Raw genomic sequence first — 24,113 nt, forward strand, 5'->3', positions numbered from 1 at the left:
ATATTTGATTCACGATTAACATGGGCAGACCATATCATTAAAGTTGAGGAGAAATGTAAAAAAGTAATAAACGTGATGAGATGTTTGACTGGTAGGGAATGGGGAGCAAGTTGTTCAGCATTAAAGAGAATGTATGTGGCTTTAGTAAGATCTGTGTTGGATTCTGGAAGTGTAGCATATGGATCAGCAGCTAGGTCTCTTATAAGGAAACTGGATGTGATTCAGGCTCAGGTTTTGAGAGTGTGCAGTGGGGCTTTTAAAACATCACCAGTATCAGCCCTGCAGGTAGAAATGGGAGTAATGCCTTTGGAATTAAGAAGGATGCAATTGATGGCAAACTACTGGGCTAATTTGCAGGAACACAATGATTCTCACCCTGCTAAAGGAGTGTTGCAGGAGTCCTGGGAAAATGGGAGGTTTCAGAGGGAGAACTTTAGTTGGGTAGGGAATGATATTGCTAGATCATGTGGAGTGTTTGATCTAAGGATATGTCCTTCAGTAGTTTATCCAGTTGTAGCTCCATGGAAGCTGGTATGGCCTGACGTAGACTGACATTTGTTAGAGGTAAAAAGGAAAGGAAAGTATAAAACTGATTTGGTAAGTGCATTTAACTGTCATGTGATGGAAAAGTATGGTGATTATACTCAGGTCTATACAGATGGTGCTAAGGAACCTGAGATAGGAGTGACAGGGTTTGGGGTGGCTATACCAGCAAAAGCAATTGCAATCAGCAGAAGAACATCTGATAAGTTAGTGGTGTATACAGTGGAGATGATGGCAGTGTTGGTTGCGTTGCGTTGGGTGGAGAAAACTAAACTAGTCAAAGCGTTGATATGCTCAGATTCATCTTCAGTACTAGCAAGTTTAAGGTCTTCTCACTCAAACAGCCGGCAAGATGTACTTCATGAAGTCCTTCAGTCAGTCACAAGAGTTGCAAATCAGGGAGGTCAGGTTAAATTTCTATGGGTTCCAGCTCATGTAGGGGTGAAGGACAATGAAAGGGTGGATGAGTTGGCAAAGAGGGCAATAAAGAAAGAAAATATAGAAATGCACATTAGTATCAGTAAAGCAGAGGTTAAGTGTGTAATCTGGGAAAAAATTAACCAGATGTGGCAAGAAAGATGGGACGGGGAGGGGAAAGGGAGGCATTTATATCAAATACAAAAAAGTGTTGCAGGTACTAGGGTAGGAAGTAGATACAGAAGAGAGGGAATTGTGTGGACTAGGTTAAGGCTGGGGCACTGTGCACTAAACCAAACATTGAAATTGATAGGGAAACACCAGACAGGATTGTGTGAGGAATGTCAGGAAGAGGAGTCAGTAGAACATGTAGTTCTGAGTTGCAGGAAGTATGGGATACAGAGAGAGATGATGAGAATTAATCTAAGGGAATTGGGGGTGCAGGAATTCACATTAAAAGGGTTGCTGGGCATGGGTGAGAGAACACAGGTCAGGGTATTTTTAGCGTTCTTAAGGGGTACAGGGTTTTTTTTATAGGATATGATGGATAAACAGAAATAGGGTACTAGGATGGGGAGGATAAAGTGTAGGTTAGGGTGTGTGTGCGATTGGATGAAGGGATTTAGAATATGAGTCCATCGCATACTCCGGAGCAGAAGGTGGCGGTAATGCACCATTAAGCTGGGTGCCAACCGCCGTAAAACAAGACGGGGAGAGAGAGAGAGAGGCCCACACAACCCTCCATTGAGGGGAATATTGCAGCTTCTCTTCTCTCCAGAACTTTGCTTTTTTTCAGACCTGACATCTTTAACATTGCCCTTCATTTTACCTTTGGTGACCATGCTTGTTGCTCTCCAGGTATCAAACCTGAAAATTTCCTTCTTTTCCTTTTACTCTAAACCTCTTGCTTTTTAAACTAAGTGTTTGACCAGCTGTCCTTTTTGGCTTTTGTTGCAACTTCTGCTTCACTTGTGCAGCTGTGAAGCAAAATATAATCATGTAACATATAACCATGTAACAAATACAGCATGGAAAGAGGCAATCTCAGCCCTTCTAGTCCGTGCTGAACGTTTACACTCACCTAGTCCCACTGACTTGCACTCAGCCCATAACCCTCCATTCCTTTCCTGTCCATTTACCTGTCCAATTTTACTTTAAATGACAGTATCGAACCTGCCTCTACAACTTCTACTGGAAGCTCGTTCCATACAGCTACCACTCTCTGAGTAAGGAAGTTCCCCCAAGTGTTACCCCTAAACTTCTGCCCTCTCTTGTTTGAATCTCCCGTACTCTCAATGGAAAAAGCCTATCCACGTCAACTCTATCTATCACCCTCATAATTTTAAATACTTCTGTCAATTCCCCCCCTCAACCTTCTACGCTCCAAAGAATAAAGACCTAACTTGTTCAACCTTTCTCTGTAACTTAGGTGCTGAAACCCAGGTAACATTCTAGTAAATCTTCTCTGTACTCTCTCTATTTTGTTGACATCTTTCCTATAATTCGGTGACCAGAACTATACACAATACTCCAAATTTGGCCTCACCAATGCCTTGTACAATTTTAACATTACATCCCAACTTCTATACTCAATGCTCTGATTTATAAAGGCCAGCATACCATAAGCATTCTTCACCACCCTATCCACATGAGATTCCACCTTCAGGGAACTATGCACCATTATTCCTAGATCACTCTGTTCTACTGCATTCCTCAATGCCCTACCATTTACCATGTATGTCCTATTTTGATTAGTCTTACCAAAATGTAGCACCTCACACTTATCAGCATTAAACTCCATCTGCCATCTTTCAGCCCACTCTTCTAACTGGCCTAAATCTCTCTGCAAGCTTTGAAAACCTACTTCATTATCCACAACACCACCTATCTTAGTATCACTGCATACTTACTAATCCAATTTACCACCCCATCATCCAGATCATTAATGTATATGACAAACAACATTGGACCCAGTACAGAGCCCTGAGGCACACTACTAGTCACCGGCCTCCAACCTGACAAATAGTTATCCACTACTCTCTGGCATCTCCCATCCAGCCACTGTTGAATCAATTTTACTACTTCAATATTAATATCTAACGATTGAACCTTCCTAACTAACCTTCCGTGTGGAACCTTGTCAAAGGCCTTACTGAAGTCCATATAGACAACGTCCACTGCTTTACCCTCATCAACTTTCCTAGTAACCTCTTCAAAAAATTCAATAAGATTTGTCAAACATGACCTTCCACGCACAAATCCATGATGACTGTTCCTAATCAGACCCTGTATATCCAGATAATTATATATACCATCTCTAAGAATACTTTCCATTAATTTACCCACCACTGATGTCAAACTTACAAGCTTATAATTGCTAGGTTTACTCTTAGAACCCTTTTTAAACAATGGAATTTTAATCACTTTTTAAACATATACCTCTGTCACCTGACCTATCTCATTCCCTAACACTGCCCCTTCTCTAGTTGGTACCTCTACGTATTGCTGCAAAAAACTATCCTGCACACATTTTACAAACTCCAAACCATCCAGCCCTTTGACAGAATTCCTAGTCTATGTGTGGAAAATTGTATTACTACAAATATCTGCTATCTCCTTACAAATTTGACATCTAATATTTTGGGATGGAACCACATGAGCAATACGCCAATCCTCCAGCACCAACCCCGTTTCAAATTTGACATACAATACATGACATTTAAAAGACTATATAATTACAAGTTGTACTATAGAAACTTGTCATCATCCCATCCTACAACCTGAATCCAAAATATGCTATAATACAAGCTCCTTCACACTTAAAAGTTCTGATAGAAGACCCGCCCCAAAATCCATCTGGATGCAGATGGATCTCCAAAGCTTCGAAGCACTTTGAACTTAATGTGCTTTCTACTAACACTTAAATTTCTAGATTCTAAAATGTCCTTTCTACAGACATGTTTGTGCATTTATCATTATTACTTTTGTGGACAGGAAATTACTAAATTTCAGCAGTGCTATATATTTGATACGTTCTGCCTTGTTCTTCAGAGCTAATCTCCACTGGTTAAAGCAGCTGACTTAAGCAAAGGAATACAATTTTCAACCCTGACTTTGCCATGAGACCTTGATATAATCCTTTCATTTAAGTCTCTATTAATAAGAAGTTAACCCATGAATCTCTAAATATATGGAAAGTGCAATTCTCTGAAGCACTGCACCAGAGCAGTGTAAACGTTTAAGCTTGTGTTTAATAGAAAATTAAATATACCCAGAAAAGATTCTTTATGCTACGTAAGATGTGGACTCCACTTTATTTTCAGAAAAGAATATCCGGCTGATCACATGACGTTAGTGACAAAGCAATTCACCAGCCAATGTTATTACATAGAACACAGGGCAACAGACCATAGGCCCTTCGACCATGGTGTTGTGTCGACCTTTTAACCTACTCCAAGGTCAATCTAACCCTTCCATCTCACATAGTCCTCTATTTTTCTTTCATCCATCTCATCCGTTACAGTTAGTTTTCTGAATTTTATTGGCAGGCTGTCCTGATATTTTCTAAATGTTTTGTTTTTAATCCAGAATATCCCACGATTTGTTTCAACCTTTTTTGGTTTAATTTGTCACCTTGTCCCATAGTATTCTCCAATGGCACCAGAGGAAATAAAACTGGTTTGTATGTGCACGTAGCATTGTCTGGAGCAAGTCACTTTACCAAGGGGAGTTTTGGGTTCAAATGATCTTACTTTGGAGAAACATTATTGTACTTAATTCATTAATAGCACTGCATAGTTTTGCAGTTTGTTACCAAGTAAGTGTCAAATTTTCAATCCTTTTTGATTGGGGAGGTAAATGTGAGTAAAATTGTTTGAACTTATCCTTTAGAGTTAAGTGTCTGAGAGAGATAAAGCAAGCAAACAAACACTCCTTAACATATAAATTGGGAACATGAGTAAGCCTTCTCTGCCATTTAATAATACCACTGATGATCTGATTGTAGCCGCAATTCTGCATTCCTGTTTACCTGCAGTAACTTTTCATTTCCTATTCTTCAAGGATCTATCTTTGCCTCCCTTAAAAATATCAAAAGGCTCTACTTCTACCACATTTGAGGACAGGAATTCCAGAGACTTGTGACACTCTGAATTAACTTGGTGGACATTTATTTTTAATCAATGAACTTTATTTCTAGATTCTCCCCCAAGCAGAAAAATCCTCTCCACACTTGTCCTATGAAGATCCGTCAATCCATTGTCTCAATCAATTGCCTTCTTGTTCTTGTAAACTCTAGGAGATACAAACCCATTCTAGATAAACCTCTGAACAGCTTCAAATACATTAACGCACTTACTTAAAGACCAGTGCTACACAAATATTCCAGGTGTGGTCTCATCTATGTCCAATATAATTGAAGCATATGCTTCCTATTTGATATTCAATTCCTCCTGCAATAACCAGCTCTGTTAGTTTTCCCAATTATTTACAATACGTGCAGTAGTCCTTATGCAGTATGCCATCCAAATCCCACTAATCTCAGAGTTCTGCAAACTCTCATCATTCAGATTATGTGCTATCTGTTAATTTCTCCTGCTAGAATAGATCATTTCACATGGTCTCACCTTGTATTCCATTTGCTTTACCTTGACCCACTTTCATAATCAGGCTGCATGTTATATAAGCAGATATGTCCTCTTGTCAATTTATCTTCATGCTAATCTTTTTTGTATTAGGCACGTTTACCAAATATACATTTGCTACCTTGAGGCCAGTGTGTGCAGCTGGAAGAGGACAATTACGTTCCTTGTCTGAGTTTGAAGGTTTGATTGACTCCATCTCCACATGAAGCCGAATAGCAGACACTTGGGTTATTAGTTAGACTAGCGTGAGTCACCTTCTTCAGGGTAGGCTAAACAAAGTAACATTGCCATCCTTCAGATAGTAGGTTACTCTGCAGGTATTTTGGAAACTGAAATTCTTGTAAAGTTGGCATTTTGCTTTAGCAGAAACACTATAAGTTTTTATGTCATAAGAGCCTTCTATTAAGCATCTGGAGCAATTATTTTGTCATTTCTAAGGAGCAGACAGTGAAATATCCTCACAAATTACTTTTTGACTCTGTGTGCAGGAGCAGTAGCGATGGCAGGTGTACAGTCTGACCTCTGGGCTGTGGAAGGAGGGAACAAACTGGTTTGCTCGCAGATGCTCGATTCGGCAAAAGCTCGTGTCCTCCACACCACGGTAACTTCCATCTCTCTACAGCAATCAGGTAACAAAGAAAGTCCATTAATGCTTTGCAGAAATTCAGTTTGCTTAGCAATTGTGTGAAAAAATTATCCAGTAACCTGTCTAATATTAGCAAAGAGCCAATTGGAGTAGAATTTAAGATTGTTTGCATTGGTTTTTCTCTCTATTTCTAACACAGTTATGTGATGATGATGCCTACAAAGCTTTGTCCAAGCTGCCTAGCATCTGCTACAAATGTCCTGCTTCTTTTAGTGGGAATGAATGTTAAACTCCTAAGCCTAGGCTGACAAATTGAATTGTTGGTAATTTGTTCCAAATCGCTTTTTGGAGCAGCTTGTGGTTCAGTCCACTAGGGAAAAGGCAATTCTGGATTGGCTGTTGTGTAATGTACCAGATTTGATTAGGGCGCTGTAAAGGAACTCTTAAGCAGCAATAATCATAATATAACAGAATTCACCATGCAATTGAAGAGAAAAAAGGGAATATTGTATGTATCAGTGTTTCATTGGAGAAAAGGAAACTACAGAGGCATGAGAGAGGAGCTGGTTGATTGGAAGGGAACTCTAGCAAGGGTGACAGTAGAGCAGCAATGGCTGGAATTTCTGGGAGTAATTCAGAACATGCAGGATTGGTTCATCTCAAAGACGAAGCAGTATTCTAAAGGGAGGATGAGGCAACTACTGCTAACAAGAGAAGTCAAAGATGGCATAAAAGCAAAAGAGGGGGCATATATTATAGCAATCATTAGTTGAAGTTAGAGGATTGGGAACCTTTTAAAAACCAACCAAAGGCAACTAAGAAAGGGCTAAGGAGAGAAAAAATGAAATACGAAAGTAAGCTAGCCAATAATGTGAAGGAGGATACCAAATATTTTTTGCCAGATATATAAAGAGTAAAAGGGAGGCAAGAGTACACATCAGATCACTGGAAAATGATGGTAGAGTGGTAGTAATGGGGAACAAAGAAATGGTAGATGAACTGAATAAATACTTTGCGTTAGTCTTCACTGTGAAAGACAACAGCAATATGTCAGAAATTTGAGTGTGTTAGGGGGCAGAAGTGAGTGCAAGTTGCTTTAGAAATTGAAAGGTCTAAAGATAGATGTGACACCTGGACCAGATGGGCTACACCCCAGGGTTCTGAAAGAGAGAGCTGAAGAGATTGTAGAGGCCTTAGTCATGATCTTTTAAGAGTCACTAAATTCTGGAATGGTTCTGGAGGATGGGAAAATTGTAAATGTCACTCCACTCCTTAAGCAGGGAGGGACGCAAAAGACAGTAAGTTATAGGTCAGTTAGCCTGACTTCAGTGGTTGGTAAGGTGTTAGAATCCATTATTATGGACGAGGCTTTGGAGTACTTGGAGGCACAGGATAAAATAGGCTGAAGTCTGTGGTTTAAGAGCATGGTTGCCTTAAGGGGAAATATTGCTTGACAAATCTGTTGGAATTATTTGAGGAAATGACAGGCAAAATGGACAAAGGAGAGTCTGTGGATCTTGGATTTTCACAAGGCTTTGACAAGGAGCCACACGTGAGGCTGCTAAACAAGATAAAAGGCTGTGATATTACATGAAAGATACTAGCATGAACAGAAGATTGGTTGACTGGTAGAAGGCCGAGTAGGAAAAAAAAATGGGGCCTTTTCTGGTTGGCTGCACGTAACCAGTGGTGTTCCACAAGGGTTGGTGTTGCACCCACTGTTTTTCACGTTTTATTTAATAAATTTGATGACAGAATTAATGGCTTTGTGGCCACGTTTGTGGATGATACAAAGATAGGTAGAGTGGCAGGCAGCAGGAATTCTGTAGAAGGACATGGACAGATTAGGAGAATGGGCAAAAAAAAGGTGGCAAATGGAATACAGTGCACTTTGGCAGAAGGAGTAAAGGCTTAGACTATTTTCTAAACGAGGTACAAATCAGAAATTGGAGGTTCAAAGGGACCTGGAAGTCCTAAAGTTTTACTGCAGGTTTAGTCAGTGGTAAGGAAAGCAAATGCAATGTTAGCTTTCATTTTCAGAGGATTAGAGTATAACTCAAGGCTGTAAGGCAGATATTGTCAGATATTGGCATTATTTGGAGTATTGTGAACAATTTTGGGGTCTATATCTGAGAAAGGATGTGCTGGCATTGGACAGGGTCCAGAGGAAGTTTGATGATCTCAGGAGTGAAATGTTAACTTATGAGGAGCATTTAATGGCTCTGGGGCTATACACAATTGAGTTTAGAAGAATGAGGGAGATCTCATTAAAACCTACCGAACACTGAAAGGCCAAGATAAGTTGGACATGGAGAGGATGTTTCTAATTATGGGAGATTTAGAGCCCAATAGTGGTGAAACTGGAAGATCTTGCCACAGGTAGTTGTGGTGGCTATGTCATTGAGTATATCTAAAGTGGGTGTTGATAGGTTCTTGATTTGTGAGGGCATCAATGGCTGCAGGGAGAAGGCAGGAGAGTGAGGTTGAGAGGGAAAATAAATCAGCCATGATTGAAAGAAAGAGCAGGGTGATTAATCTCTGGATTACTCTACCCAGGGCTATTGATCCGGCTGGAACATTAAGGGTACTCAAAGCGAAAGTAGATAACTTGTTTGAAAGGTTGTGAAACTGATAGCTGCAAGCCACTGGTGCATGAAGAGAGGAGCTCTGGGATAGATCTACCACGTTGTTCAGAGGTGGGACCGGTCTACCATCTCGTTCAGCGGTGGGACAGATCTACCATTACGTTCAGTCTTGTCTTGACCATACTGCACCAACCGCCGCCACTGTGCTTTAAATGTGCAGTGTGTGGTGAAGTGCCTTGCTCAAGAACACACACGCTGCCTTGGCTGAGGCTCGAACTAACAACCTTCAGATCACTAGTCCAAAACCTTAACCACTTGGCCATGTGCCAGCAATGGTGGGACTGGTCTACCACCTCGTTCAGTGGTGGGACCAGTCTACCATCTCGTTCAGTGGTGGGACAGGGGACAGACTTTGGGGTTCAAGGGGCCCATTCTTGTTCCAGCTTTCAAATGTTCTTCTGCATTTATGTGGGTCTGAGGAAGAATGAGATAGTATCAAAGTTCCCCAAATACACACATTATTCAAAAGACTTCAAATCAAAATGGAGGGGTTAGTATCTACAGCCCAGACTGGAGTTTGCATCAGTACATTAACCACATTATTGGTTGAAAAATATCATTTTTTCCTACTTCCAAACTGTTATATAAATGGAAGCAATGACGAAGTGTTCATGTAGATGTGAAGTAAGTTATTGCAAAGATATCTTTGTTAGGATTATTTATATTAAATCAATTAATTTAAAAATCTTTCTAATAATGTAGTTGCTGCATAGTTGGCCTGATATGTATATGAAGCTTTTAGGCTTTTATAAGTGGAGACCCAGGGTTATGGGTTATGCTGCATTGCTCTTTCCTGCCCAGGAATATTTTCCAGGGTGGTAAGTTGATGTAAATTAATTTCCATGCTCATAAATTTTAAAGCTGTATTCCAGTATAGGTCCATTCAGAACAATGGAACAATCTTATTTATCCAGATTACTGCTGAATGGTAGGATTTTGTGGAAACAAGATCCTACTTGAAGCATCTTGGATCAAACTGCTGGTTCACCAGAGAGAGCCAAGAGTGTGGCAAAATAATAGCAAGAGTATTTTCACCTGCCAAGTCTTGTACCAGACTGTTTTCAATGCATCTGCCCTTTCAGGTACAAGGATAATTTTGGTAAATTTTTGCTGACCTTTACAAAACAAAAATTACTCTGCAAGTTGTTGGGACTGCCCATCTATCAACTGTACCAAATGAGATGCAGGAAGGAGGAAGCCTTGGAACAGTTGGCATTTAGGTGTTAGTGCGTTGAGTAAACCTGTGGAGTTACATAATATAACAATGCCCCTAGGTGATCAATCTGTTCTGCTCTTCTGAGGATAAGAAATTAAAGCCACTCTAGTCTGTTAATACACCCTGGCATGCAATATCTACTGGTACAAATGACAAAATGTTATCAAACAGATTGGATGCTTATTCCATGACGGTGCACTTCCAGATTTTAGGTGTCAGTTTCTGAACCTTTAAAAAATGTCGTTCACAGAAACACTCATGACTTTATATCAAAGCTTTTTAGAAGCTGACTTTTGAAACTGTTTTTGAAAGAGTTCTTTTACTAACAGTTGTTATCCTATAACTGATAATCCCTCTACCTATCTTTATTATTTAGAACTTTGGCCCCCAGTTGAGCAATTAAAATTTTGTATAATCTCTGTCTGCAACCTCCCCAACAAGAGATTTTTCCTCGTGTGAATTTCACTGTCTTATTGGCTCAAGTCCTAAACACTGGAATTCTGCCCTCATCCTCACACCTTCCTGCTCTGTCTTTTACATATGACACTACTTTGCTCTTTGATCAAGCATTTGGAAAAGAGCTCCTGAAGTGGATTATTATGCAGAAGGAGCTGCATAAATACCAGCTATTGGTCTTGCATTTTAAACACACACGCCCCTTGCTTCTCTGTGGAAACATTGTAGATAATATTTGGAGTACAAGATGCTTTGATCTTGTGACTCTTCAAAGCCATCCCATTTATTTTGGAAATTCTGTCAGCTCCAGGATACAAGCAACGGTAGAAAATCTCTAGGTTGCATTTTACTAACTAAAGTTAATGTGATATTAATGACTCTAAGATGTGGGCTGTATCTCATTTTCCACACACCCTTAACACAGTAGATTGGTTTCCCTGAAGGCAGATAATCAAGTGTAGAGGAAAGAAAGGCATTTCAAGTAATGCATAAGAATTTTTTCTGCATGCAGCATTTTACGAGCAGAATTGATTAGTTAAGTAAATGTTTAAAAAAGAGTGATTATTTTTCCTGAGTATCTTGTCGAGACAATGGAAGTGAAATCTAAACTTTGTTTTAGTTCATGACTGTTTAAAGTTCTTTTTGTCTCTTTCTAGTTTTATTTCCCCACAAGTCTATATAAAATAGTACTTTGAAGACCTGCATCTACAGCCTTAGTCGTCATCTTGTAGAGATATAGAACATAGCACAGGAACAAGCCCCTTGGGCCAAGGTGTTGTGCTGGATTAATTGAACTAGTAATTAAGTGGCTAACTAACCTAGTCCCTTCTACCTTCCTCTGTTCTTTGCAGGCTCTTGTGCCTATCTAAGAGCGTCTTAGGCACCTCTCTTGCACTCGCTCCTACTGCCAACTCTGTATTCCAGTCACCATTCTCTGTGTTGAAAAGCAGATCTTTCACCCAAACTTCACCTTTGAATTTCCCATCTAACCTTAATTGTGCCCACTAGCGATGAGCAGTTTGATTCTGGGCAAAGATGCCTGCTGTCTACTCTTATCTGTGTCTTTCATGATCTTATAAACATCTGTCAGGGTTCCTCGCTGCCTCCACCGCACCAAAGAAAGCAACTCTGATTTGTTCAGCCTCTCCTCATAGTAAATGCCTTGTAATCTAGGCATAAACCAGATAAAGCTTCACCACTTTCTCCAAAGCCTCTACATCCTTTGTATAATGAAGCAACCAGATTTAAATGTAATCCTCCAGATTGGCCTAACCAGAAGTTTATAAAGTGGCATCATTACTCCCTGACTTCATGCCATATTCCTCCTTTACCAACGTGTTAACTTTTGCATCCACATTCCGTGGTCTTCAGTGCAATAATAAAATTAGTACAATGTGATTGGGCTAATACAATAGTGAGAATTGATTAGCAGACAGAAAACAGTCTAAATATATGGATGGTTGTTACTATTAGAATGGACTTGGTACTGTTTTTAAGCTCCGTCAGTGATTTAGATGAGAGGATGAGTTTGATGTGGCAAAAACAGGTCGTACTATGAGGTACAAGGGGAATACAGAGGTGCTGCAGGGGAATATGGACTAGTTAAAAAGCATGAAGAAATTGAAAATAATTTGAAAATTTGAAGCCATCTACTGGTAGAAAAATGTAAAAGCTTTATTTTCAATGATGAGACTTTGAAAGATGTTGGTGTTGGCAGCTTTTTTCTAGAATCAATAACGACAAATATGAGCATATGGAAGGTGTAAAAGGTATGTTGGACTTTCTTAAAGCAGTCAACCCATCTCTGTGCAACAGAGGGCCATGGTGAGACTACAGAATAAAGTCTGGAGTATGTAGTAGAGAAAGTGCCTCAAAGTTCCACCAGATTGATTCCTACAGGGCATATTTATCATATGAGAAGACACGGATAGTCTGTCTTCATTTAGAAGAATGAGAGGACATATCATGGAAATGCACAAAAGTCTTATGTAACTTTACATAGGAGAGCAGGGTGATATATTCCTTGTCTGGTTGTTTGGAAGCTGGCGGCACAGTCTCAAAGTAAGAAACTGGGTTTTCAAGATGGAAATGCATCTAGAGAATCTTTGGAATTCTCCTTGGAGTACTATTGAGGATCTAATGCAGAGTGCATTCAATCCAGAGATCAACAGACATTTAGATACTAAAAGAATTGAGGGGTATGAGATTTGAGCAGGAAAATGATGTCAAGGTAGAAGATAAGTAATGATTGTATTAAATGGCAAAGTAGGTTTGAGGCCTGTTCATGCTAAGGCTAGGTTTTTATTTTATGTATATGTCTTTAGTCATCAAGCTGGGATATGTTCAAAGCACCATAAGCAAATTCTTAGAGTACTTAGTAACATCTTGTAAATTGAACAGATGGGCAAAATCAATGAAAAATTATTAATATTTTACGGAAATTGTGCAGTCACTGAAAAACAGGTAGTCATTACTAACTAATCAAGTAATTTGTCAGTTTTGCAGATATGCAGCTGTAATAGAAGTGAATTAATTCCAACATAGTTTAGTTTTCTACTGATACTAATTAAGATTATTGGGAGTAATTTCAATTGTTTTGAAGTAGCAAGTGAGAGAGTGACATCTTGCAGGACAGGAGCCTTTTGTAAACTGCATGTCTCATTGGGAGTGACCTATTGTTTGAGACAATGAAAAGGAAGGAGGTGTAAGCAGTGTGTCATTGTGTGAGTGGGCAGTGTTATGGCTTTGGCTCAACAAGCTTCAGCAAGCACAGGGAGGCTCTAAGGGAGTTTATAAGATACAGTGTGGAATAGGCTCTTCCAACTCTTCGTGACACACTGCTCAGCAACCCTCGATTTATCCCTAGCCTAATCACGGGGTAATTTACAGTGACCAAACTCATTCCACCGAGATGCAACACTGAGCGTCATAGGAAGTCATTCCTGCCTGTGGCCATCAAACTTTACAACTCCTCCCTCGGAGTGTCAGACACCCTGAGCCAATAGGCTGGTCCTGGACTTATTTCCACTTGGCATAATTTACTTATTATTTAATTATTTCTGGTTTTTATTTGCTATATTTCTACTCTATTCTTGGTTGGTGCAACTGTAATGAAACCCAATTTCCCTCGAGATCAATAAAGTATGTCTGTCTGTCTGTCTGTAACCGACCAACCAGTACGTCCTTGAACTGGGGGGAAACCAGAGCATGTGGAGGAGACCCATGTAGTCACAGGGAGGACATACAAACTCACTATAGTCCGAATTGAACTCTGAACTCCGCCATGCCAAGCTGTAATAGAATCGCGCTAACTACTACACTGCCATGGCTCCCTTCCTTTCTACTAAATCTCTTCTCTGTTAGTGCATGGGTAGTGTGCTGAGAATGGGTCCAGAGTCAGTGGTATGTTCCTTGTGTGAGATGTGGGAAGTTTGGGAGAACGTCAGTCTCCCTGATAACTACATCTGTGTGAAGTGGGCCAACCTGCAGCTTTAGAGATTATGTTAAGGTACTGGAGATGCAGTTTGATGACCTTTGGATTATATGGGAGAATGAGGAGGTGGTAGATGGGAGCTACAGGAGGTAGCCACCCCTAAGTTGCAGGAGGCAGGTACCTGGGTGACTGTTAGGAGAGGTAAAGGGAATAGGCTGCTAGTGCAGAGTACCCCTGTAGCCGTTCCCCTCAATAATAAGTACAGTTGGCCATCTGTATCCGCTGGTTCTGCATCCACGGATTCAACCAACCGCGGATTGGGATCGGAAAAATAAAACAAAGTTTACTCTTCAGCACTCATTGTTTGAGCATGTACAGACTTTTTTTTCTTGTCATTATTCCCTAAACAATACAGTATAACAGGTATTTACATAGCATTTATATTATATTAGGTATAATCTAGAGATGATTTAAAGTATACGGGAGGATGTGTGTAGGTTATATGCAAATACTACACCATTTTAAATAAGTGACTTGAGCATCCGCGAAATTTGCTATCCACAGGGGGTCCTGGAACCAAACCCCTGCAGATACGGAGGGCCGACTGTATACTGCTTTGGATACCTTACATGACGTACCAGGGAGCAGCCGCAGTGAGCAGGTCTCTGACACTGTGGTTCAAAGGGAAGGGGGTAAGAAGAGGCGAGCTGTAGTGAGAGGGGATTCATTGGTTAGGGAAACGGAAAGAAGGTACTTTGGACAAGAACGAGATTCCTGTATGGTTTGTTGCCATCCAAGTGCCAGGGTCAAGGGCATCTCAGATTGAGTCTACAGCAGTATTAATTGGGAGGGTGCGCAGCCAGAGGTTGTGGTCAAATTGTTACCAATGACGTGGGCAGAATGGGTGACGAGGTCCTGCAGAACGAGTTCAGGAAGTTAGGTGCAAAGTTGAAGGACAGGACCCCTAGGGTTGTGATCTCAGGATTGCTACCTGTGCCACGTGCTAGTGAGGCCAGAAATAGGAAGATCGTACAGTTTAACATGTGGCTAAGGAGTTGATGCAAGAGAGGACTTCAGATTTTTGAAGTATTGGGCTCTCTTCCGGGGTAGAAAGTACTCTAAAGGCAAGATGATACAATTGTAGCTAACAAAAGAATCAAAGCCAACATAAAAGCCAAAGAAAGCACATATAATAGAGTAAAAATCAGAGTGAAGTTAGTGGATTGGGAAGCTTTATCAAACAAAACAACAGGGTAGATTAAACCCTACCCTGTTAATCAGATTATATTATAGGACACACAATATCAGCAGGATTTGGACGAGCAAATTTTAGCGAGATCGCAGACTTTTGCAAGAAACATAAGGCTATGATTAGTAGGTGATTTTAACTTTCTATGTTTTGACTGGGGCTCCCATACTGTAGAAGAGTTGGATGGGATAGAGTTTTGTCAAATCTGTTCAAGGAAGTTTCCTTAATCAGAACATAAACGTTCCAACTAGAGAGTGCAAAACTAGATTTCCTATTAGGGAATGAGACAGGCAGGTGACAGAAGTTTGTGTAGGGGAATCTTTTGCATCCAGTGATCATGATGCCATTAGTTTCAAGATAATTATAAAAAAGGAAAAGTCTGGTCCTTGAATTGAGATTCTAAATTGAAGAAAGCCCAATTTTGATGGCCATGGAGTCAGAAAACTGCAGCACTGAAACAGGGCTTCTGCCCATCTAGTCCGTGCCAAACCATTTAAACTGCCTTGTCCCATCGACTTGCATCTCCATACCCTACCTTCCAAACTGATCTTAAACATTGACATCAAGCTCACACGCACCACATATGCTGGCAGCTCATTCAGTACCCTCGTGACCCTTTGTGTGAAGAAGTTTCTCCTCATGTTCCCCTTAAACTTTTCACCTTTCACCTTTAACCCATAACCTCCAGTTGTAGTCCCACCCAACCTCAGTGGAAAAAGCCTACAAGCATTTACCCTATCTATACCCATCATAATTTTGTATACATCTAACAAATCTCCCCTCAATCTTCCTATGTTACAAGGAATTGAGACCTAACCTATTTTAATCTTTCCTTATAACTCAGGTCCTCCAGTCCTAGCAACAGCCTTGTAAATTTTCTCTGTACTCTTTCAACCTTATTTACATTCTTCCTGTAGGTAGGTGACCAAAGCTGAAATAATACTCCAAAATAGACCTTACCAGCATTCTTTACAACTTCAAAGTAACATCCCATCTCCTGTACTCGGTACTTACATTTATGAAAGCCAATATGCCAAAAACTTTCTTTACAACCCTATCTACCCATGCCCCAACTTTCAATGAATTATGGACCAGTATTCCCAGATCTCTTTGTTCTAATGCACTGTGTCCCACCATTCACTAGGTAAGACCTACCCTGGTTGGTCCTACCAAAGTGCAACATTTCGCTCTTGTTTGCATTAAATTCCGCCTGCCACTTTTCAGCCCATTTTTTTTCTCCTTTTCCCCCTCCTGACGTTCAGCCAGACAGAGACAGAGAGGGCAATAGTTCCCTCGATCCTTGGGATGGACAAGAGTACATATTGATATTCTTTTAAAAAAAATCTCCCAATCCTGTTTAGTTTTTTCAGACTTTCTATCCATACTCCAATAATCCTTTCAATGCCTTATGAAGAGTTAACTTCCTGAGCACACATTCTATGCTACTATACCATCCACAATTCTACCTTCATAAATCACCCTCATCACCTCATCAAAAATCTCAATCAAGTTACTAAGATACAACTGCTACTGTTGGGTAGATTTTGACAGTTGTAAAATCAAGTTAAAATTTGAAGTAATGGACAAATCCACTAAAGATACTTTCCAACAGAACACATGTAACATAGAACTGTACAGCTGTGACAGGTCCTTTGGGCCACAATGTTGTGCCAAAATGAATAAATTAGTAATCAAACGGTCATCTAAACTAATCCCTTATGCTACACAATATATAACACATACATCCAGCTAGAATAGGACTCTTCAACCATGACCCTCTGCCTTCTACAGGCAAGCCGGTTCTGAATCCAAATGACCAATTCACCATGGATCCCGTGTATCTTAATCTACTGGATTAAGTTACCTTGTCAAAAGCTTTACTGAAATCCATGTAGACAACATCAACAGCTCCACCTTTATCAAAGCTTATCAAGTTACTAAGACAGAATTTGTCCTACACAAAGCCATGCTGGCTCTCTCTAACTAGGCTATGGATTTTCAAATGCTTATAAACCCTACCCTAAGAATTCTTTCCAGCAATTTCCCTACCACTGATGTGAGACTTGCCAGTCTGTAGTTTCCAGGATCAATCCTGTTTCCTTTCTCGAATAGTGGAACAACATTAGCCACTCGCCAGTCCTCAAGGATATACACTCACTACCTATCCCTTTTCCCCTTTTGGTCACCCATTTACCTCTGTCCTGCAGCTTAGGTGTAACAACCTCCCTGCATCGCCTTTCACTCAACCCCACGGCCTCTCAAATGATCCTGAGTTCACCAGCTCCAGCTCCAGTTCCTTAACATGGCCTGCTATAAGCTGCAGCTGGATGCACTTCTTTCAGGTGTAGTTGTCAGGAATGCTGACGGTCTCCCTCCCTTCCCACATCACACAAGAGGAGCATTCTACTACCCTACCTGGCATTTCCACTGCTATAACTGTGCAATAAGTACAAAAGTTACCTGAAATCTACCTACAGCCTTGTCCTCTCCTCACCAAAGCCTCAACCCCATTCTAACACTGTCCTACTCCCACCATGGCTGATCCGCTTTTTTATTTGCCCTTACGAAGCGCCTGATAATTGGATAGTGGAAACAGCAAGCAAAGTTGCTGAGTTGGATTCTACAGTCTTTGTATTGTTGAACTGAACCAGTAGTCCATTTCATGCCTGAAGAGTGAAGACAGATTTGTTCTTTTATAGGACTAATTCATGATATTTTATGCAATTTTCAATCTATTTCTGTAAGTAATTGTAATATTTTCTTTTTATAGGTAATAAAGCTCTTTACCAAGTGAAATATGAAAATGAAAATGAAGGTGGTTATGACTTCTATGATATTGTAGTCATTGCAACTCCTTTACATCATGAAACTACAAACATCACATTCAATGCGTTTACACCACCTATCACACCATTTGCAGGTCAATATAAGCATCTAATTGTTTCTATAGTTCATGGTTATCTTAATTCCTCATATTTTGGATTCCCAGACCCCAAACTGTTCCCTTATGCAGTAATTCTAACAGTAGAAAGTCCAAAACTATTTGTACTTAGCACAGGGAGTATTTGCCCAGTGAATATCACTGCTAATTACCGAAGAAAACAACCACAGGAAGCAGCAGTGTGGAAAGTCTTCTCTGCCAAACCGCTTACTAAAGAACAACTGAAGACTATCTTTCGCTCGTACTACTCTGTGCAGGTCACTGATTGGCTGGCATATCCTGAATACAACTCTGGTAAAGGGATCCCTCCCATAATTCTTCATGACAACCTGTACTATTTGAATGGTATCGAGTGGGCAGCAAGTGCCATGGAAATGAGTGCCATTGGTGCCAAAAACATAGCCTTGTTAGCATACAATCGGTGGAACCAACATCTGGATATGATTGATCAGAAAGATTTGGTACATAAAATCAAGACTGAACTGTGAGCAAGGGCACAGACAATTTAAAGCTGAATTTCTTATTGTACTTGAACCTGTGAATTTGATCTTTGAGTGCAACATACTCAATTTCTCAAATCTAATGGTAACAAATACAGAATTAAACCCTGTTAATGATTGCTAATATATGAATGAACTTAAATTGTGATTTGTATTAAAAAAAATTTCCGGAAGTTGTGTCTTGGATTGGATTTAGTGCTTCACAAATGGGAAAGCCAGGGCCCAATGCTTTTGTTTTAAGCAGGAGAAGACAAACGAAAAGCAACTACCGTAGATGTCGGATTATAAGCCGCTACTTTTTTCCCACATTTTGAACAGCTTTGAACTCTGCGGCCTTTAAAACGGAGCGGCTAATGCATTATTTTTTTTCATGCCGCCAAAAACATTTTGCCTCGTAACAGTAGACCAATAAAATTGATGAGTAGTTCACAGAGGTCCAATGAAATTGTACGATAAATCAAGCGCACTTTCACAATTAAATTATTGTAAATCAGTCATTTGTACTCACCCTCATCAACATGGAAAACACTCGAAGAAAAGCATTGTGCTGCCTTTATGGCAGTTATTTAGTTTATAATATTTTCGCTTAGTAATTCATTTTCTAGTTAAAGTTAGAAGTGTTTTAACTATATTTGTTTTCTGTACTACATCGCGGGATGCTATGACGTCACACCCGGTTTCACCGCGTCTTGTGGGAAAAATGCCAGTTTGCGATAAGCGGGAAGGAGGGGGGCGAGCGGCATTACGCGAGCGGCTTTGGATCTGAGCGAACGCTGCTTTTAAGTTAAAGGCGATCAATAACTTTTCCTGGTAGGCTGCAGTATATATATTTTTTACCAGTCGTTAGGAGATATTGGAATGTTGTTCAGTAAAAAAGTATACGCAACGTATATTTAAAAGTAGCCGCGTTACAGGCACGGTTCGAAAAAAAGCATTTGCAATATGTGTTTGTTTTTGTTACCATATGGATTTAATTAAAAGTTAAAAAATCCTCACGTGTAATATCTTTCTGTGTAAATATCTCATATTACAACGTGGGACACCTGCGGCCGAAAATCCGGTGCGGCCTAAAATCCGGTGCGGCCTGTACAAGTAAAAAATTGATTTTCTTTCTAAAATTAGAGCCAGCGGCTTTTAATCAGGTGCGCTCTGTAGTCCGGAATCTACGGTACATAAGCAATGATAATGAACAACTGGCTTGACTGCCTCTGTGCAATCAAATTTCTTCACCATCAACCATCAGGCATTTTTCTTAGACCATCTTGGAATGTACAAATCATCTTTTCATAAAACCTGAAAAATACTTAGTTTTGCATTGTTTGGCATTCTAGAGTCCTAGGGGCACACCTCTAAACTAAGATTTAATCTATCTGTACTATCGCTGTATAAAATTACAGCAAGTATTAGTGGAATGTGGTAGAAGCATAGTTTGCAACTAAGGTAGTAATCATTTTTCACAGTTTAAATGTTAGTTGGGCCTCAGATGGCAGAGTCCATGGCCTTGTCATGTTTTGAAGTTTAAGCACCAATTCAGTGCAATGACCACATCTCCAGTCAACACCGAAGGTGTGCAAAGCTACTGAAGATGTTGTCTTTCAGATAAAAAAATGTGTGACTCAATTTTGAAGAACAAAGGACCTCTTCTTGTACTGGTTTATATTTATTTCTCAATACTCATCACAAAGCAGATCCTTACATTGTGAAAAGTGGTCAAATGAAAGAAAACTCCCAACTGCTTCAGTGGTTATAAAATGTTTTGTGATGTCCTAAGCTCATGAAGGTTGCTGTAGGTAAAATGCAAATACTTCTCCCTTTTTCATGCTTTTACCCTGCAGAGAGTGCTACTTAATTGCATCTGATTTTTTAACTTAAGGTGTGAGTGAATTTCAATCAGGGTAGAAAATTCTTTATATCTAATAGCAGGAACTAGATCATTAAAGATTTTTGCACCATAAATATCAGTTGTTACACTGTATTGATCTACAACAATATGTGGGATGTCGGGTTGGACCTGTTTATGTGCACTGATAAGTCTTTGAATTTGAATGCCAGTGCCAGATAATGTTTCAATTGCCTTTCATTGTCTATTTGCAAAATTCCTTTCAAAGGTGAGTGAAATTATATTGAAGAAGGGTCTCAACTCAAAACGTCAACTGCTTGCTCCTTTCCATAGATGCTGCCGGACTGCTGAGTTCCTGCAGCATTTTGTGTGTGTCGCTTTGGACTGCCAGCATCTGCAGAATTTCTTCTGTTTGTACTGATGTTGTTTCACTGTTAATGAACCATTATGTTCTAACCTATTCATGATGGGAGTGGCAGAGGATAATTACGAAAGTCCTTCTGTACTGAGCTGTCAGACCTTAAAGAGCTGCTCTCTGTGCCAGCTATGTGGAGGAGTTAGGAAGCAGGGAGGAGTGGAGTCTGCAGCCTCTATCACACACTATTCAATGCCCTGATATGGTCTCATAATTTTCCACAGCATAGACTGTTAGGACCACAGGGTCTATACCATCTCTCAGATTAATTCCATACCCCCACTTATTTTCCGATCACCTAATCTTCACGTGCAATTCAACTCTACTCTGATTCTCCCTCTGTGCACATGCACTAGGGGCGATTTGCAGCACCCAGTGTGTCCTTGCGATCTGGGAGGGCCTCGGAGCATCAGGGCTCTGGCTTACAGGGAGAATGTGCAAACCCCACCGACAATAGAGGTGGTCAAGCTCAAACCAGGGTTGCCGGAGCTGAGGCGGCATCAATACTTGTTGCAACTCTGTTACCGTGTCTTCCTCCCCTCCCCAAATGCTATGAGTGGCCTGATGCCACTGCAACTTGCAGGAAGGTCTAAGATAGGCATGACAATGTGATGGACTGACGTACATCCAGCGAAAAGGCTGTGAAGTATGATGGAGCAGAGAAGAATGGTTGAGAGAATATTTTGATAAGTCTTATCAAATTTTATCGTACAAAATTCAGCAGAACATCAACACTGTGAGATGAAACATTCTCAAAACTAGGACCCCACTGGAAGTGCAAAGGAACGTACATTAAAACAGTACATGCGACCAGAATCCCTGAGCCTATCAAAATAAACTTAACAAGGTTAAACAATGATATAGGTTAAACAAGGGATACAGGTTAAACAACAATTAACCAGTTAAGATGCTTTCTGTTCTCTGATGCAATGTTCTCTGGCTTCCTGCCCAGGCCCAGAGAGTTCATACATTAGCTCCCTGCCTAAGGCTGACACCTGACAGCCCAGGGAGATCTGGGCACCAGATCCAGGGACTACTGGTGATCTCGAGACAGGGCTGGTCAACTGGAGACAGACCTAGTCATCTTAAGATAGGTCTGGTAAACTCAAGATGTTGAATAAACCTAGGAAACATAGTAGATAGAATAAAACTCAGGAACATAGAATTAAACTCTTGAACATTAAATAAAACACAGGAACATCAAATAAAACTTGTGAACATTGAACAAAACTTGGGAAAATCAAACAAACTTTGGAGCCCAACTGTCTCTGGCTCCATGCCCAGAACTTGAGAGCTCATTACAGCAGAAACTGTGAAGCCCAAGGCTCTGGCTGTCCAGCTCCCCACCCAGGCCCAGAGACCTCATTGGAGTAGTCTCCACCCCGGGGAACTTGAGACAGGGCTGGTAAACTCAAGGCGGACCTGCAGATCTCAACACAGGGCTGGTAGCCAGGTTCCGGTGATGTCATCATCGAGAATGGCAGCTTAAGTCACTAGCTCCTCCGGAAAAACGCATATTTAGCCCCGTTAACCCATCAAGTATAGTATTTTTTGAAAGTACTTCAACTGATAAGAGGGGCAAGAATGGGGAAAAGGAATGGAAATAAAAAAAGTGATACTGCGGAGTCTGTGGCCGAGAGGAGTGCAGCGAGCGGCTCTCCTACCCGACCGTGTGCTAGCGAGGCGGACGCTGGGCCTTGCTCAGGTGAAGCGGTGAATATGATCGAAATTTTGACAGTGATAAGGGAGTTCCAGAAAGATATAAAACAGCATCTACATGATATTAAGTCAGAGCTCGCAAACATCAATCAAAAAATAGCGGTGGCAGAGACTCGAATTGAGAAGGTGGAAGATCGCGTGCAAAATGTGGAACGGATACTGAGTAAGACGATAAAAATATTAAATCAACAAGAAGGTAAACTGCTTGACCTGGAGGGAAGATCACGGTGGAAAAATATCAGAATCTACAACGTTCCCGAAGGAGTGGAGGGCTTGTCTATGATGGAGTTTGTCAGAAAGTTGCTGCGGGACACACTGGAGCTTCCCTCGACTATGGAGCTGGAAATTGAGAGAGCACATTGTGCGCTCATCCCGAAGCCTACCCAAGATAGAGCAGAGAAGCCAGGCTCAATAATAATTAAATTCCTTTGATACAATACGAAGGTGGAGATTCTACGAAGGGCCTGGGGTAAGAAGAGGGTGTTTTTAGACGATAAATTAATATATTTCGACCAAGATTACACCCCCTCCCCCGCGGTCCTGCAGAAACGTAAAGAATACTCTGAGGTAAAGCGTACCCTGCTAAACTTTTAGTGTTTTATCAAGATGGGATCCAACTGTATCAGACAGTGGAAGAGGCGACTACAGACATGAAGGCCGGAGGGTTGCCCGTCAGCGTGATCAAACCGAGGGAAAGCCTGGCAGAGGAATTATCTCGCTCTGCTTGGGAAATAGTGCGAGAATTGAGAAGGCAGGAGACGGGAGGAGGCCGAGAGAAGTATATCAGGAAGAGACTGGGAGTTTTCCAAAGACAGCCCTCACCCCCTCCAGAAGAGCCATAACGTTTGGCTAACTTTAAAAATGTTGAGAAGCTACACGGAAGCAAAAGCAGACGGTGATATACCTATCTCGAGAAATACTTCTTATAATGTGGAATTTATATTACTTAGTTGTTATTCTTTATTCGCTCACTTCTTTTTCCCCACCAAATTTAGAATATATATATATGTGTGCATATATGTGTATGTATGTAATATATATGTGTGTGTGTGTGTATGTATGTGTGTGTATATATATATATATATATATATATATATAGGAGGAGTACACAGGGAAATCTTTTCTGTGTAATGGATTTGTTCACTGACTTTTATGAATATTGCAATGGGGGCCCTCAACTCACAAGTAGGAGGGGTTATCCCCCACATCTAGACATTTCCTCTAGCTCAACACAGGGTCATCTACGAGAGACCTCAGCCTTGGAATCACACATTCGTTGCCATTTTTGTTACTATTTGCGTTTCTTGGTTCTTATTTGTTCAGGGAGTAGATCAATTAAGTTTTATTCTGCTACTTTCAATGATACATTGACAGATAAATACAGATGGCTAGTGACAAAGTAAAATTCATTTCTTTTAATTTCAATGGGCTATCAAATCTAATCAAACGTAATAGAATTTTATCCAAAATGAAAAAAGTACAAGCCCATGTAGTATATTTACAGGAAACT

General features: G+C 40.5%; 1 protein-coding gene and 1 long non-coding RNA gene across 2 annotated transcripts in view; one reads left to right on the forward strand and one right to left on the reverse strand.

Annotated features, from left to right (window-relative positions):
* The window catches only part of LOC140739408 (prenylcysteine oxidase 1-like), a 63,529-nt gene extending 43,909 nt beyond the window's left edge, over nt 1-19,620 (forward strand). The window contains exons 5-6 of the mRNA XM_073067690.1: nt 6,092-6,232; nt 17,959-19,620. Coding sequence (XP_072923791.1) covers nt 6,092-6,232; nt 17,959-18,617 — 800 coding nt within the window. The 3' untranslated portion in view covers nt 18,618-19,620. The remainder of the gene's footprint in view (nt 1-6,091; nt 6,233-17,958) is intronic.
* Nucleotides 1-24,113, reverse strand: part of LOC140739410 (uncharacterized) — a 972,090-nt gene that overhangs the window by 894,548 nt on the left and 53,429 nt on the right. The gene's annotated exons all lie outside the window — the stretch shown is intronic.

The sequence above is a fragment of the Hemitrygon akajei genome, chromosome 15 (assembly GCF_048418815.1).
Source record: "Hemitrygon akajei chromosome 15, sHemAka1.3, whole genome shotgun sequence".
Classification (NCBI taxonomy): Eukaryota; Metazoa; Chordata; class Chondrichthyes; order Myliobatiformes; family Dasyatidae; genus Hemitrygon; species Hemitrygon akajei.